The 18,794-nt window shown below is 34.1% G+C and overlaps 1 protein-coding gene across 5 annotated transcripts in view; it reads right to left on the bottom strand.

The window, feature by feature from the left end:
• Window positions 1-11,650: 11,650 nt before the first annotated feature.
• The window catches only part of LOC137643921 (glutamate-gated chloride channel-like), a 124,689-nt gene continuing 117,545 nt past the window's right edge, over window positions 11,651-18,794 (bottom strand). For 4 of the 5 annotated variants that reach the window (XM_068376681.1, XM_068376683.1, XM_068376682.1 and 1 more), the window contains one exon: window positions 11,651-16,362. In XM_068376681.1, the coding sequence (XP_068232782.1) occupies window positions 16,123-16,362 (240 nt within the window). In that variant the 3' untranslated portion in view covers window positions 11,651-16,122. The remainder of the gene's footprint in view (window positions 16,363-18,794) is intronic. The other variant, XM_068376685.1, reaches the window with a different exon arrangement.

Here is an 18,794-nt window from a genome sequence, read left to right as displayed (position 1 = left end):
ATTGCTTCTAAATTTTCATACTTCCTTACAGCTAAGCATATGCTCAATTTTATCATCTGCCTCGCTACACAACATACAAAACTCACCTTTTAATTGCTGGTTCTATAATTTTCTTTTAACTCTATAATATTCAACTTTGTTTTCATAACTATTATTGCTTCCTTGGTGATAACTTTTCCTATGCAATCTCTTGTCACAACTGTTTGCAATCATTAGTTTGGTCATTATCGCTTTCTTTTATTCTATTGTAGTTTAATTTGTCACTTTACGTTTTTATTTCCTTTTATACTGTTTGACTTCCTCAATTTTAATATCATATTTTCTATGTATTTCCACGAGACTTTTCCCCGGCATTCCCCATATGGTTCCCTTGTTTGGTCTTCCACTATCTCCTTAACTAATCGTTTATTATCTGATGTTATGAAAAAACATCATCTTTTTATACTCTATTCTATTTTCAACTGGTTATAATCCCGTTTTTGCTATCAACCCTTTATAAGTTGTGGTTGCAACCTGTTAAAAAATCGCCCAGAATCGCTCTTCGCCAGTTCACCTTACCAGATTCCTCGTTGCCCTCTTCATAACACTGTAATGGTGGGCACACTACTAGAAGAAGCGTAGTAAGTACAGCAAAGCGCTGCAAACTGCTTCAGAAAATCTATTACCATTCGTTACCTTCTACACAGACAGCGTAGCTTACATACTTTTACTTATAACTTCAATAGATTTAAGGATTTTATTAACTCTAGCGACCCCTCTCAGGGTATGAGAGTACATTACAAAATATACAAAATTTTAATTTGACTTACAACAATAAATGGCCTTTCTAATATAGGCTACCTGGTTCCTGGTTCCTGGTTCCTTATTGCTCAGTCCGCAAAATAAGTTTACGGGCACTCTATCTCTTTATAGATAGGTGCAAAGCTTCTAAGCTTATTCTTATTATTGTTATTAAGTTTATATCATCCGTGCCTTAAATAAATTAATATCATAATGAGATTCTCAATCTTTACTTTTATTCCCTTCTACCTTGAAATTAGATAGGATAACACCTTGCTATCATCAGTTTTGGCAACTTATTGTGGTAATCACTTTGGACTTCTTAAACTCTTCTTTTATAAGCATTGCCCCACCTATAAATGCAGCCAGGTCCCTGCTAGGATTTTTCAACGTACCTAAACTTATTTTTAAATTCTTTAGCTGTACTAATTTTGGGCATAAAAATAAATGTTCGGTAGTATCTTCTTCCTCTTTGCACAAGTCACACAAATTATCATCATATTTTCCCCTGAAATATGCTTTTAAGTTGAGCATATTTAATCTTGCTTTCATCACAAGGGATGCCTTATCCAGATTCATTTCTCTGATATAAGGCAGTGGGCCATTTCCTTTAATTAATCTTAATTTTTTCATTATTTTCTTTTTTCTTCAATAGTTTCTTCTATTTTTTCCATAATTCTTTTCTTGATTTCTTTTTTCAGGGTCCTTTTCCCCCAATTTCTTATTTCTTCAACTTCCATTCTATATTTACTGCAGATTTCTTCTACGCTCTTGCTCCAGCACTTTCCATACGGGTTCTTCAACTGATCCTCAATTATCTCTCTTACTAATCTTTTTTCCTCGGAGTTTATATTATGGAAGAGCATTAATTTCTTACATTCTATTCTGCAGGACACCGGCCAAATTCCTGTTTCTGCAAGTATGCCCCAATATGGAGTACTCTCAGGTAGTTCATACATATTTCTTATTATCTTGTATTGGAGGTTTTCTAGATCTTTCATATCTTTGTCCCTAATTACACTCCAGGTCTGCACCTTGGCAAATATTGTTGGTACTACAACTGTTTCATATATTTTCTTTCTGACTTCCAACGCCATCTTTCCTACTTTTCTCGTATCCCCATATTTTCTTATTTCTTGGGTCATATATGCGACCCTCTGGCTTTTTTTTTTACTGATACTCAGTTCTTTGTTTCCCTTCTCTGTGTACCATTCACCCAGATACTTATATTCCTTAACTAAACTTACTTTTCCGTTCTTCACTTTTGTTTCAATCTCCTCCTCTTTCTCATTCTTTCTTTTGTTAATTCTTAATACACCCGATTTTTTGGGGTTGGTGTTGATAGTGAATTTCTTTAGGGCCTCCAAGCTATTACAGTTACTTATGGCACTTTCGATACCTTCTTTCCTTCCTGTGGGAAACATATTATCTACAAATACCAGTGATTCTATTTCAATATTTCTTATCAATGTGATATTTTTTCTGCTAATGCTATTGACTTTGTCAGTTGCTATACTGCATAGCTTGGGTCCATATATCGTTCCTTGTCTCACATTTCTTCCAATCTCTATATCTTCTGTTGTACCTGCTCTACCTTTTTCATTCATTTTTTTTAACTATTAATGCTTCCTTCCATCCTATCCTTTTTCCCATTTCTTTAATGCAGTCCTTTAAGTCTAGCTTATAGAAGCACTTATAGCATCACAGAACCATACGTATGTCGACCCTCCCAAATGGGCATTATAGTCTATTACTGCATTTAGTGTAAGCAGATGATCGGCCGTAGATCTTCCTTCAATGCCTCCACACTGGAATCTACTCATCTTTTCTTTGAATCTGTCCTTATATTTTTTCATCCTTATTTTCTCGTATATTTTACTAATTATGCTTGTGATAAATAAGCCTCTTTTATTTTCTAGTTCCATTTTATTTCCCTTTTTGTGGATCGAAAGTATCCACATCTCTTCCCACTCTTTAGGGATACATATGCTTTCGTCAATTATGTTAGTATCAGCTTCAGACTTTCTATTATTTCTTTCCCCATCATTTTAACCACAACGTTGTTCAATCCTTGCCTGTCCGTTGTGTATTTGTCTTTCAGGCTTTTTACGATGGCTTCTACCTCTTGATATGTTATTTTATCTTCCTTGCTAGATCTCACTCAGTCCCTTCCTGACAGCCATTTATCAAACATGTTGTTGATTTCTTCTGCCAGGGTCTCTTCTTCACTTTGGGGATTTTCTAGCTTAAATAAATCACTGTAGAATTTCTCATATTCTTTCTTTATTTCTTCAACATCCTCTATTATTTTTCCATCCTTTCCTCTGATTGTTGTACATTTACTGGCATTTTTTCCATCTACTTTCTTCTTTAATTCCCAGAAGGCTGTGCTGTTCATACCTCCTTTTGCTTTGATCTCTTCTACTTGCTTGATTATTCTTAAACCTTCTTCTTTTTGTTTTTCTTCGTGTATGTATAGGTCTACGAGGCTCTCCTGTATTTTAATTCTTCTCTTGACCTTATTGTTTTCCTTTCCAAGATTAATACAATTCTTTTTTAAGGTTCTTTTAAGTTTCATCAATTTCCTTAATTCTTTGGACCTCTTGTTATTTCTGTTTGTCTCTTTTACAATACATTTTTTTAATATTTCTTGCACTTTTTCTTGCCATTTTGAATATTTTATTCTTACACTAGTTTTTTCTTTGGCAATCTTTATAAGTTCCTTTTTATCTTTGTGGACTTTTAAATGGTTCCAGACTATTTTGTATCTAACCTTTCTTTCTTTCTTGTTTAGGGTCAACCAATTCATTTCGAGTAGGATGGCACAGTGATCAGAATACACCATTTCTTTTGATATTCTGTAGGGTGTTATCAATTTCTCTTCGTCAATTACCATGCTACTAATACCTTCTTCTCTAACTAGAGCATAATCTATCACTGATTTTTTCTCTTTTTCAATTCTCGTCCAAGTCCCTCTGCATTTCGGGTTGCTATTTGCAAATATCATGTTGGACTCCTCTGCCAAATCTCTTAACATTTTGCCTGATTTTGTTATCTCATTACTATTGTTTTTATTATTCTTCCTACTTTACAGTTGAAATCTCCCATTACAACTACTCTTTCTTCTCTGCTATTTGCTATCATTATTTCGTCTTTTATAGACTTGTACATATTTTCTAACCGGGCAACATCTTTAGTTACGGGTCAATGTCAAACGGTGGCGGCATTTCCTCTGTAACGGCGCCTTTCTTAGCTTTGATTGTTCGTTTCTTTTATCTTATTTTGTTTTTGTTTTTTACTCCGCATCTGACATAACATATATTCTCTATATTTAATATAATCACTTAGTAAGAAGTTTCTCCCCATTTCCTTTCTGCCATGCCTACATGATCGTAGAAGTTCCATTGATAATTGATTCCCTTTTCTAGTTTCTGTCACTGGCAAAAGAAAAGGAAATGTGCCAAACAATTATATGTTTTAAAAAAAAATCATAGATTATACTTTATCTTGTGTGTACATTTAATGATATTTTAATTCTAATGCATTTTTTATCTGGTAAATATCACCGATACAAAGGTATTGTCCTATAATAATTTTACTTCAATTTCTTCCTTCAATTTTATCTACATTTTTAAAACCCCTTTATTTCTTATATGTAGGTTTAACTCTTGTAAATGCTATGTTGGTTGTCCCCATCATCTCATTTCTTTTTCTAATATATCTAGGGTTATCTTCCATGTATATCTTTTTCATCCAGGATACTGTTTACGTACTACAGTCTCCTATCTTCCATCATTGCTTTCATAGAAGATGGCCCAGCTCTCTCTTTAATATAGTTATATATTTTGAGTGGCATCTACAGTACAAACCCCATTTCTATCCTTTAAAGCGTTTACATTTCAGTTCCTATATTTTTATAACGGTTTCATACAAAATTTATAACAATCCAATACTTTTCCAAAAACTGTTTAACCCATTATTAGTTTTTTTTCTCTCTCTCTCTCTATTATTGTATATGTTAGGTTTGCTAGTGTTTGGGATTTTCAGAACATTTCCGCTTTTCCCTTTCAAGATTATATTCATCTTTTCTACACAGATTACTTACTTTATATTATATTTCCGCCAATTTATTTAATTCTAGGATTCACTCTTCTGTGTTCATATTTTTCATTTTTTGTCAAAAGCTGCACATTGTTCTGTATGCTCTCTAAATTTTGCTACCACCACCGCACACCAGAAAAGAAGGATCATCGTATCTTTACTAAGTAATTTCTGAATCTTTTCTTTCTTATAATTTTTATCATCAAGTATGTTATCGACACAAACACTGATGTGGACTCCTAACCTCCATTCATTTCCCCATACCATCACTTAAGTCAACATTTGTTACGGCTCATTGATATACGATTACAATTCGATCTATAACTTTCGTGTGAATTTTGTATTCTTCAGAAACATCTATTAACACTTCTCTTTTCAGAGTCGAAATCTGTACTTGAGTCTATAGTAGTTACTACAAGTGGTTTATTATTCCTATAGCTCTCTTTTACGCAATAGTGCAAGATTATTATACTATATATATATATATATATATATATATATATATATATATATATATATATATATATATATATATATATATATATATATATATATATATATATATATATATATATATAACAAGCTACCATTAGAAACCCAAAAGACACGATATTAAGACTTTCAATAAGAAACTGAAGATTTCATTGTCTTCGAGGAGCTTCGATAAAGTGGATTTGACAATTAATATGAAATATGTCGTGTGATACTCTAAACACCTACGACTACATAAAACAAGTAGATCTTTTAGGTCATGTGGTGCTCATGGGTTTCGTGTGCCATGGGGCCTAGAAGCATGTATTATGATAATTAAATTAAGTAGGTATTCTATTTTGTCTTCTATTTGGCATTCATTACCTTCTTCATTTGTTCTTCTGTGATTTTCTATTTCCTCTTTCTTCTTCATAAATATATATTCAGTATTTAGGTATTTTTCTATTGGTCCTCGTTAATTTTAACTATATATTTTTTGTTTTATTTTGTCTTCCTCCAGTTATCCAGTTTCTGAATGACCCCAGTTTATTTTTTAGAAGTTTTAAGGCTATCAAGCCCCGTTGCTTCATTTTCCTTCAATTTGCCCCGTATTTTATGATTTCTCCATTGACTTGACTAATCTTTTTGTTTTTCATCACTAGGTCATAATGCTTTCATATTTTCTTCATTTCGTTTCTCACATAACAATATGCTTGTGGGCACACTACTAGAAGTGTAGGCGATACTGCTGTAATCTGCATCATAAATGTTGAATAATTACGTGGAACTTTACTTAATATGGAAGAAGTGACATTTTTCTACAAATTTCGGTTTCTTTTTTATAAACAGTTAGTCTAAATCAAAACATCTGTCATTATTAAGGTAATAGTTATATATCTTATCATGCTATATTTACATATACTCCTTTGAAGTTAATCCAAAGAAGTTGTCATGTTTTCTATTTATTGCAATTTTGTTGGCTGGAATAACAAATTATCCTATCATTTACGTAGATCTTCCATAAGAGTCTACAAATTACCTGCTAAAATATTTCTACTAAATTCTATTCCAGGGGGGCTTGATTTTCAAACTTAATAATAGTCTGTAACTTTATCATATTCTTGGTAGTTAAATAGACTTTTACTCTCTTAGGCATATGCGTTAAAATGCCTTGAATTGCCCATCATATTGGCCTTCTCATATAATAAGACGTTAATGTATAAGTGCTGTAAAGAAAACCTCAACATTTCAAACGTAAAGGTAAATTCTCTACATAATAGAAATGAAAAAATTACAGCAGTCAGTTTAGTACAAGGAGATACTTTAGTAATTGTTTTCATATGGTAGGAACTTTAGTAAATTGTTTCAAAATAAGTAGTCCCTTTAGTGACTTGCTTTAATATAAGTAGCTCCTTTAGTAACTTCCTTTAATATAAGTAGCTCCCTTGGTAATTTGCAATAAGTAGGCAATCTAGTAACTTGCTTCATTATTAGTAGGCATCTTAATAACTTGCTTCAACATAAGTAGGTGCTTTAGTAACTTGCTTTAATATATGTAGGCACCTAAGTAGCTCACTTTAATATAAGTAGGCACTTTAGTAACTCACTTTAATATAAGTAGGCACTTTAGTAACTCACTTTAATATTAGTAGGCACTTGAGTAACTTGCTTTAATATAAGTAGGTCCTTTAGTAACCTGCAGTAAGTAGGCAATCTGGTAGCTTGCTTTAACATAAGTAGGTCCTTTTGTAACTTGCTTCAATATATGTAGGCACCTAAGTAACTCGCTTTGATATAAGTAGGCACTTTGGTAACTCACCTTGATATAAGTAGGCACTTTGGTAACTCACTTTGATATAAGTAGGCACCTAAGAAACTCGCTTATAAGTAGGCACTTAAGTAACTAACTTCAATATAAGTAGACACTTTAGTAACTTGATCAAAGTCTAAGATATAAAGGAGAACTTTCTGAACCACAAGGAAGGAAAATAAGACTCAATTCAAACCAATGTACTGTAATGAAATTTGTTTTTTTTTTTATCTCATATGTACAAAGCCTATACAGAGGAGCAGTCTCGTTCCATTCAGACACAGACAACAATCTTCCTAAGACTACACGAGTTTTCACAGTACATATTCCGTATAAGACTCCTCTGCACAGTGAATATATATGCGTATATATTCATATATAGTTTATCGTTCAAATGATAATGGCATTTTTATATATCATTATGCTTATAAAATTCTCTGTACTACGTGCATTTACAAAGAGGCTCAGAGCGGGCTATAGACACACACAAACAGGATCACCATAAAAAGTTGCGTAACGTCAGGGTTTACATCTTAATGTTAAGTAAGCATCTTATATAGGATATTTCTCGAAAGGCCATAGGATGGAGGTCCAAGGCGAAACAGGTGGACGCCAAAAAGTGGGAAGGTTGAGGTTGGTTGTGAAAATAGAAAGAAGAAGAAGAAGAGAGAGAAAGAGGGATAATTATGACAGTTGCTATCCTTGATATGGTGACCACAATCGTCTTCAGACACAAGTTGGTGGAAATGAAAAGCATTGAATGAGTGATTCCAAGTAAAGAAACACGACCTATTCCAGGGACTTGACTACATTATATACTAAAGGGATATGATGCAGTATTTCTGTGATGGGTGAAGCCATCTTCGAGAAATAATGGCAACAACATCTTAAAGGCCTATGATATATTACTCATAAATTTAGTAAAAAGAATGGGTTTACTATGATGCAGGGAGCTGTTACACACGCATACTTCAAGACGCCTTGATAGTAAGGCAACCTGGGATTTCAGTTACATCTAGGTATTATTGAAATATTATGTCTCTTGCACACAAGATGGATAACATGTTCAAGCATTTATACATAATGTGGATAAAATCTTGGCATAACTGATCACCAAACACTCATAATGTTCCTGAATGTAACTGGACGTAAATTTTAAATTTATGATGAATGTTCCATTTTAAATTTTAATTAATTTGTAGCTGGTTTATATTTAAATTGTATTCTCAAACGAATTTCAGAATTCCTCTACATCAAAACGTACCACTTTTCATTCATTGCAGTTAACTTCTGTGATGGGTCACGAGGTATCACGCAGATTCTGGCGAAGTTAGCCACAGTCAACTTACATGAAAAAGTTAAAACTTTGTCTTTGAAAAGTAATGTTTTCTTATCCTATTCAAACTGCTTTGTCTCTCAAGCATCACTGATAATCATTATTGCTGTTTCAGGCCAAAACCTCAGCATGCTTTTGCGTATATACTAAATACGATGAAAACAGTAGACTTGACACCCACTACAAATCGTTAACAAAAGCTCAACTCGAATAAGTGGCATGATTTCATCTCATGGACATTAAACCCATGTAAGTTGATGCCACATAATATTCTTGCCATAATTCACAGACAGCAATCTCAATACATCAAAATCACTCTATTTAATCTACAGCACACTAAAAGAAGAAGAAGAAGAAGAAGAAGAAGAAGAAGAAGAAGAAGAAGAAGAAGAAGAAGAAGAAGAAGAAGAAAAAGAAGAAGACACTAAAAACTCATTTGTTTTTCTATGAATTCAAAATGGCAATCGGGTGTGACGTCAACTGGAGGGGTCTACTGGATTCATAATGTCGTGTCAAGTTGTAGGTGATGTAAAGATAAGGATAGCAAGGATTTGAAGCACATGGAAGCCAAGGATGTTGCAGGAGAGGAAGCCAAGGTTTGATTTATATGGCATAAAGAAGCAATGGAACTTAAAATTTTGATCTTAATTGCCTATTTTCCAACTTAAAATCTATTTCTATACATACCAAATGCCAAGAAGAAATCAAAATTAATTTTTTTTTTCTATTTGAAATTAAGAAAATGTATAATGAGACAAAAGAAAGGTAGTACGAAGGAAGTTAAAACACTCCTATATGATAAGCTATACAGTTTTTTTTTTTTTTTTGAAAAATTCTAAATTACACCAAGTGATTGAAATGCTGGGTAAGCTACTGGGAACTTGACCTACATAACTAAAATTAGGACATTTTATATTGTCAAACATGCACCTTAGATAATGTAGTAAAAAGTGGAATTGAGGCAAACTACAAAACACAAAATACGGGTTAATTTCATGCAGCAGAAGGAAAATTCAGCAGAATGTAATAAAATGATCACCACGTCCGTGACGACTATCAAGGGAACATAAAGCACGCACTTGGGGTTCAAGGGGCTCTCAAGCGAAAGTGCATGAAATAGCGACCCGAATTTTTGAACTTGTCTGCTCCTGATCAACACAGGCCAGGCCAGGGTAGTGCGCGGACTAAGACCAATGCCACGGGAATCTCGGCTGGATGGACACCAATGGTTGTGTGTTAAGAGAGGGCACCTAAGGTCCTTGTAGGGATGTATATTGCACAGTGCACGTTAGACTTTTAGGGTAATGTACTACACGGTGTAACATACCTGAGACCCTTGGAGGAGTGTGATGTATGTGCATTTAAAAAACAAAGTTGGATAGTCTGTTGTGACTCAAAGCTTACCAGTGAATCACTGTCTGTTTACTTGGCCACAAACAGCATGCGTATGAAGGGTACAATGTAGTGTGCTTGAGACCCTCTGGGGTTGTGTACTGTACGGAAGTCCCTGAGACCCTTTGAGTCATGTTTTGTAATAAAACTACTAAAATGAAAATTTTCAAGATATCCATGTATTGAAACTAATGGTTATATTGTAGTTAGGTGAAATGAATCTCTAAGTATTTGGTGCATGTCAGCACTTATACATGTAAACATCCTCTTACATGTTTATATTTGTGTATACCAGTAACCAGACATCATGAGGCACAGATCTTAATAAGAATGATAAAAAAGATAAATGCTAAGAGTGTAAAATTACGATTTTAAGTGTTCTCAATACAAGTCAAATTACTGGCTAACCATGTGCGCCTTCGCAACCAAGACGGCGTCACTAATGGAATTGAAGTCCGGGCCAATCCCTGGGCTCAGGTGCCTTTTTGCAGGACCACAAGAAGTAACACTCTACCACCGTACAAAGACTCTACTAGAAATGATACTGCGCTGATCACAACAACTTGTAGAACTAACAAAAGTATATCAATGTTTCCCAAGGAGCAAGGAGAACCGATGACTGCAAGCTGGTGTATCATTTCTTGTTTGATCCTTGTACAAGTTTAGTGTTTTCAGGCAATTCATTTCAATTTAACTTAACGTGGATATGTAGTACTAACCCAGCAGTATTTGAAAAAAAAAAAAAAAAAAAAAAACGTATGTTGAGTTATGGTGAAAGGAAATGTTGCAACTGAAAGCTAACATCATTCAGTCGTTTTTAAAAGTTAAACGTTTGATAATGTTATGTTACAGGTTAAAATTACAATGAAGCTCAAACGAGATTCTTATATTCAAGAACAATATGTGGATATTAAAACTTACATAAAAAACACTCAGATGTAATTATATGTTAAATGCCTTAGCAAATACTGAAAAGTTTGTGGATATTGCAATTCAATGAAGTAGGACAAGGTGGGTTGAAGTACTATATATCTCAGTTTACCTACGAAATACTTTCATAGGTTAAATAATCTTTAATTCATATGCAGCGAAAAATTAATGTCATATAAAAAGACTTTAACTTTTGTATGCAATTGGAACTTATGGTAATCATTACATTGGCGTTTATTTTCATTTCTCAAAGCGTAGACGTCTCGTAGGTGTTCAAATACGATCACTGTAAATATGCAACAAATATTTAACCTATTATCTTAGGGGTACTTATTTTTTTTTACTTTATAAGTATTAAATACAACTAGTAGCATATACACATTGCTGGGCGGGAGAACAAACTAATTGTTCTCTCTTACAACTCTTAAAAAAGAAGTAAGAGAGGAATGAACGAAATGACACAGAAAACGTAATTACATAGAAAACGGAATATGTGCATTGCTAAGACTACATCCTCTTTTTTTTCCCCATGAACACACACGCATTAATTATACTAAAAAGGATAACAACAATACCCTATACATACTACTAGGCTACATGACCGGGAAAAACAAAAGAAAATTATTTTTATCAATTAAATGATCGTATTGTCGAATTTTGACAAAATATTGCTGCTTTATCTTTAAGAGGAAGAAAAGATGCAGACCTCTTAAAAAGTAATTTACATTTACAGCAAAATAAACCCAGCTAAGATACACTACATTTATTGATTACTAATGAGAGGCACCTCTCGGTTCAGTATCATTATATTGCACTTTTTTTTCTCTCTCTCTCTCTCTCTCGTAATTCTGTTCACCCATTCTCACTCACTCACACATATGACGGTTAACCTACTAAATACTGCTAGGCTATGTATATTGTCTTTATATATATTCTCACGAGAACACTGGAAAGAATATGAAAACGTATGAACATTCTCAAGTCCAGTATTATCCGCATTACCTTATCTCTGGTTTGCTCTGACATTTTAGGCTTCTTTTCTATAAGGTAGAGCATCTACGAATGGAGTTTCTATAAGATAGAATAGAGGCACCATCCGGGAGTTGGAGGAAGCTGCCTGAATGACGCGAAATGAGGGAAATGTTGAAGCATTTACACTAATCTCATTCAATGGGGGGAGGTGGAAAACGTACCTAAAAAGGCTACTGATATGAATGAGGTGATGTTGCAAGACGGGATGGTAAACGCAAGGAAAGAAAGAAGATAATAAAGACGCAGACGATAAGGAAAGAAACCATATTAGTAAAGGGTGTTGAAACTAAACAACCAGCCGCTATTATCGATGCTTGTACCAAGTGAACAGAAAATTCCATCAATTGAAATGAGCAGATAAACACAGCAAATGACACAAAGGAAAATATTGATACTAACATTTACTTCTAAAATAAACACTTCTTGTTATTTCTACCGTTATGTAACAACAAATAAATTACATTTATAATTTCTAGTGGATAACCTACTCAGTTACAATCAAATTACTGGTCAGAACGAATACTTCCTACCCAGTTACAATCAAATTATTGGTCAGAAGGAATTCCTCTTACTCAGTTACAATCAAATTACTGGTCAGAAGGAATTCTTCCTAACTCGGTTACAACAAAATTACTGGTCAGAAGAAATTCTTCCTACTTAGTTACAATCAAATTACTGGTCAGAAGGAATTCTTGAAAGAAGCTTCAGGTATCATTCACATTTTGAAAGAAAAAAAAGCTTATCACTTGGAACATTATCACGCACCCTTTATTGAAAAAAAGGAAAATAAAAGTAAATGTCTTCTAGAGAACCAAATTAGGAAGTCTTGCTGTCATGAACATGATATGAATACAGATTCAAAGATGCGACCAGAGTAGTACAGTGCAGTAGTAAACAATACAGTTCCTCAGGAGTGAGATTAATTATTAAGCGTCATAGCATTATGCTAGGTCTTGTGGTGTATAAAGTGAATGTGTGAAAAAGGAAAAGACATCCATCTTGCTTTGGTTGGTGGTAGTAGTACTAGTTCTAGATACATCTATCTCTTGAAAAGTTCTGCTCTGCGTAATCTAGACAGAGTAAGGAATCAATGTTCAGAAGAATGAAATTTCGACGTTTGGATTTCATTTACCGCTTCGATTAGTTATGGGACGAGAGTTTTGGGCAAATATTTTGATCGGGGACAATGAGTGAATGAAAAACTAGGGCTTCTTTGATCTAAACCTAAATTATTTCCATGTATTTGATAAAAATTTTTTTGGATTTCTGAAAAATTAATTCAAATACCATTCTAATGTACTTGATTAAGTTTTTGTAATTTTGTTAAGAAATTTGAATTCTTTAAGAAGTTTCGTATGATTATTATTGCTATTCTTAGATTAAAATACAGATCAGAATTATTCTATCAACAATGAAATCACTTTAATGTCTTTTCCATGGAGGCGGCAATTATATAAAAAAAAAAAATTCTGAACAGGATGAATAACGAAATCGAAATTGCTTTTCTAATACTGATTTTATACACAAAAAAGGGAGCAATAAAGATGCCTCGTTGTTATCTCACACACGGACTTATACAAGGCTCGGATGGCAAACGATCGACCATGCAAATGTATAATACAGATTTGAAAAGTCTTAGGTGCTTATGCTGGTTGCATTCTCGATATGAAAAGGGCGCACGGAAGGCCAAGCATAAGATAGTTAGAAGGTGTGGGGTGGGGGTGGGGGGTGGGGGTGGACCAGTGTATTGTCCAATCCACTAGAAGTCAAGGATGATATCAATGCATATAAAGGGTTAATTCTTCTATTAAGATTATCATTAATTCTTACAAATCTCTGATGATTCAGTGGGGGGATCGTCCAAGCCTTTTAAAAATGGCAAACACGAACTATAGGCTTTGTGAGTAAATACAAATCTCGCGGAACCCTCTAACAGTAGGTTCTTACATTAAATATCCCTGTTTGTTAGAAGCTCAGTTTTGGGGGAAATATAACACGCGTGTGTGTGTGTGTGTGATATATGAAAGATAAGCTTCTTTCATTTTTACAGATGGCTTTGTTACAGGTATATACAACTGGAGCAATGAAAATAACATCTATTTTATCACACACATAAATGTTAGCATATATATTTGTATGTACATATAATTACTTTCATATATATATTTATATATATTCACATAAAAATACCTACATACATACATATATACAGATATATATATATATATAATCATACATATAGACATATATATGGACTTTCATAATCTTTTATGGACAATTATCACTTGAAATGTTCCTTTAATGAAGGTGTCTCATTGTTTGACGATCCAGCAAAAGAAGAGTCTACAAAGAGCAGACTTGAGCAGATCGCTTACGTTCTGTTTACAAAGTTCAACCTTCCACTGTCACTGCCGACGCTCTGGAATGAAGCCTCAGTGCCTAACTTCCCCGTCAAATACGGATCACACATCCATATTGATCTTATTCATAAAAATCATCCTTTTATCAAATAAATCATTAAGTCTACTTAATGGAACTTATCACATTGAAGCATTATGATAAAGCCTACAGAATGGATATACGTCAATACATCTTTATATGAAAAATAGCATGTACTGTATATCTTACACTTTTACATAAGCAGTAATACTAAAACAACACAGATACGTTTATCTTTTTTTTTTTTTTACATATTATTGCGGATGAAATGTATTTTTTCAATGCGCTCCTTTTTACAAAACATTAGCGACCCAAAAGATCAAAGAACATTAAATCAGCTAACAGAATAGACCTTAGTTATTTAATCACACAAAATAATAGGCATAAATTAACATATCATACAACAGAACAGGCAAAAGTTATTTAATCTGATTAACCGAATAGGCATAAGTTCTAAGTAAACAATGAATAAGACAATCCTTTACATCTTCCAATAGAAATAAAATGTGGCAATCTGTGTTTTATTTACTTAGAAAATATTGAATAATTTTGGGCTCATACTTCTTATATACTATTTGAATTGCTGATATAACTGATTCATCATCAAGATAAAAAACTATGCAAATATAACTTAGGTGTTTATGGAAAAACTTTGATGCTTAATTACAACATTAAATATGATTTTTTTTTCAGGTAAACCCACATTCTTTTCTGCTACTTTATATTACAAAAAATATGATTGTAATGTATATAATATAGACATATAAAACAAAATACGAGATTATTCAAAAGTCGTATAGTCAGCAAGTAAAATATTTGTAAGGAAAAGTAACAGAGTTTACATGAATAAAATCAAAGTTAATTTGTTTCCTTAAAATTAGCTATGAGAATTGAAAAAAAGTGGGCCATTCTTATAATCTCACAACCATTAAAAGAGAAACTGTTAATCAAAGTAAAGTTCTGATGTTGTATCTCCGCTGACGAATTGAGTATGCAACCATTCTTCTCACAAACGGCTTTTTCAATAATCATGAAAAAAGAAAGAAAAAAAAAACATATATTCTACAAGTGAAATACAGTGTCTTCCAGTACACAAATATATGCATATGCATATACTGTATGCAAATATATCAGTATGCATTCATATACAAAAAGAGAAAAAACATATCCGTACATATCCTGCGCATCAGTGATATAAAACTTATCCATATCATATGATACATACAGCACATTTGGTAACAGAAATTGCTTCACAAAATCGTGTACCATATTTCAAAAGATGAATTAATTGGAATGCTAATCATAGCCTACATGTGAATCCTGCATACACGATGTCCACCATCATAGCCTTCAAGCTCATCATCTCCCGAGAGAAGTTTCGCTCAGATATAACAGACTTTACCTCACCCTTCCACATCCATTCACTTCATTGTTTCACGAGAGTTGTGGACAAGTGAAACAACCTTTGCTGGTAAGGCAATTTCTTCTTCTTTTACATTAACTTGTGAAATGTATAAATGTTGTCTTTCATCTTCTGCAAATTTCCTCTCATTATGGGATCGTCGGTATACAAATAACTACTGTATTTGAAAACATAGTTATGAAACTATTAAAAAAATCATTGTTCGTCCAGTATTTTCAGTATCATGACATTATTGGTATTATGGGTTTTATGGCACAATGCAAAGTGTTCTGTTTCCTTTACAATAAGTTTTGTGTTTTGGAAAACGAACTATGAAGAAGTGAGACTTCTCAGTAGGACAAGTTCCTTAAAATGTAATCCACCTCTTGAAAACTTATATCTACATTACACTCCTGATAGTCCCTCCCTCTACGGGATATCTTCTTCCTCCTCCCTGAACAGGTAGGTGCTCCAGTAGACAACGTTGAAGAGGGCGAAGACCAGCGGGAAGGTGATCCTCGAGATGACGTCGATCCTTTTACTTCTGCTGGGGAACTTGGAGAGCCAGGACCCGCAGCAACGTCTCGGAGGAGGGGGCTGCATGTGGATCTCGCACTGCCGAGCCTTTTCCAGGGAGAGACCATCACCGTGGGGCCTCATCAGGGGCTTCTGTTAAGACCAGCATCAGTATTTTCAAACCTAACACTATTGGGACCCCCGAAGAGATCACTGGGACAAGAAACTCATCGTTGAAATGTAATGGCTTAGAATAATATTTGTATGATCGATGTGACATTGTTAGGTCGTTGCTCTACCCAAACGTTACATTACGGGAAGTTTACTTTTGGGACGGTTGGCAATTCCTGATACATATTTGATATGATGATTATTTCACATTATATTGATAATTAATCTAATGATGATTGATGTCAAGTTGTTGTAGAGTTAATGCTAAGATGCTAAATTTTTTTTTTAACGAAACACTAAAGAATGACAGCCTACATAAAAATTAAAATAAAACTAAAAAAAAGGCATAATGCTAATTTTTTTTGAGTGAACGTAATATGGTGAAGTTTGGATGTTTACAACTGAAATAGATGTTGCTCAGCCATCTAGACAATAATCTATCATCATTTCACTATGGATAGTCGCAGAGACCTAATGAAGGCCACAAGAACCTGGTCTAAGACAGGAAATCCCTTTTCACTCAGCACCTTCAGGTTAGTGTGATGGGCATTCAGCAGAAAAGAAAATTTCTCATTCTAAGGATCTTTTAGGAAGCTCGAGGTTTTTGTGGCTACACAGGCGTCGTATACCGAAATACATATGAAGTAATACTTCAAAGCATAGTCTAATATACTGCCAATTAAAAAATTTAATTACATTTGATTACTAACTCAAAAGCCTTTTTCCCATTTGAGATACTGACGGATTCTTCAACGATGAGTTTCTTATTCCATGGAAAGGGGACCCTCTTATAAATACTTCCTTATGGGAACTCATCAATGGAGATGCTCAAGTGATCAACATATGGGGAATAAGCAATAGCTATCAGCCAAACTTAAGACAAAATAAGATCCATTAATTAGTTTATAAATACTGCAAAAAATAAAAATTTAATTTTGTCATTCAACAAGAGCACACACACCTCACAACAGCGATAATCATAAAGTATCTGAGAAAAATGGATGAAGAAATTAAATAAATTTAAGTTATAGATAATGGAATTTTAAAGGCAAACATAATACATGAAAAGCAGTATAAGGAAGCAAACCTTTAATAATAATGATGATGATAATAATAATAATAATGATAATAATAATAACAATAATAATCATCATCATCATCATCATTATATATGTAAAAAAAAAAAAAACTTTAAACATTTTTATTATAAGTGATAACAGCATTGGTGGTATTATTTTCTTTATTCAATTATCTGAACCTTTCATACTCAGCATTGACCAAAGCTTTCCAGGATTCATTTCACTCGTGAATAGAAATATTGGAAAGACTTAGTACTTGAATTTTCATGACCTTAAAAATATGACGAAAATTATGAAGTACAATACTGAGAAGTTAATGTTTGAATAAGCAAAATCAGGGCGAAGGAGAAGTCAGAAAGGAGGTACGATCCATAAAATCAGGGCGAAGAAGAGGTCAAAGTACAGGCAAGATCTGTAAAATCAGGGTGAAGGAGAGGTCAGAGTAGAGGCAAGATCCGTAAAATCAGGGTGAGGGAGAGGTCAAGGTACAGGCAAGATCTGTAAAATCAGGGTGAAGGAGAGGGCACAGTAGAGGCAAGATCATAAAATCAGGGTGAAAGAGAGGTCAAAGTACAGGCAAGGTCCGTAAAACCTGGGTGAAGAAGAGGTCAAAGTACCGGCAAGATCTGTAAAATCCGGGTAAAGAGGTCACAATACAGGTAAGATCCGCAAATTCAGAGTGAAGGAGAGGTCAGGGTAAAGTAAGGTCCGTAAAATCCGGGTGAAGGAGAGGTCAGAGTAAAGTAAGGTTAATAAAATCAGGGTGAAAGAGAGGTCAAAGTACAGGCAAGATCTGTAGATTCAGGGTGAAGGAGAGGTCAGAGTAGAGGCAAGATCCGTAAAATCAGGGCGAAGAAGAGGTCAAAGTACAGGCAAGATCTGTAAAATCAGGGTGAAGGAGAGGTCAGAGTAGAGGCAAGATCCGTAAAATCAGGGTGAGGGAGAGGTCAGAGTAGAGGCAAGATCCATAGAATCAGGGTGAAGGAGAGGTCAGAGTACAGGCAAGATCTGTAAAATCAGGGTGAAGGAGAGGTCATAGTAGAGGCAAGGTCCGTAAAAGCAGGGTGATGGAGAAGTAAAAGCAGAGGCTAGATCCGTAAAATCAGGGTGAAGAGGTCACAATACAGGTAAGATCCGCAAATTCAGAGTGAAGGAGAGGTCAGAGTAAAGGCAAGGTCTGTAAAATCAGGGTGAAGGTGAGGTCGGAGTAAAGGCAAGGTTCGTAAAATCAGGGTGAAAGAGAGGTCAAAGTACAAGGAAGATCTGTAGAATCAGGGTGAAGGAGAGGTCAAAGTAAAGTACAGGCCAGATCCGTAAAATCAGGGTGAAGGAGAG

The sequence above is a fragment of the Palaemon carinicauda genome, chromosome 7 (assembly GCF_036898095.1).
Source record: "Palaemon carinicauda isolate YSFRI2023 chromosome 7, ASM3689809v2, whole genome shotgun sequence".
NCBI classification, from domain to species: Eukaryota; Metazoa; Arthropoda; class Malacostraca; order Decapoda; family Palaemonidae; genus Palaemon; species Palaemon carinicauda.
This window is presented reverse-complemented; position numbering and strand designations above follow the sequence as displayed.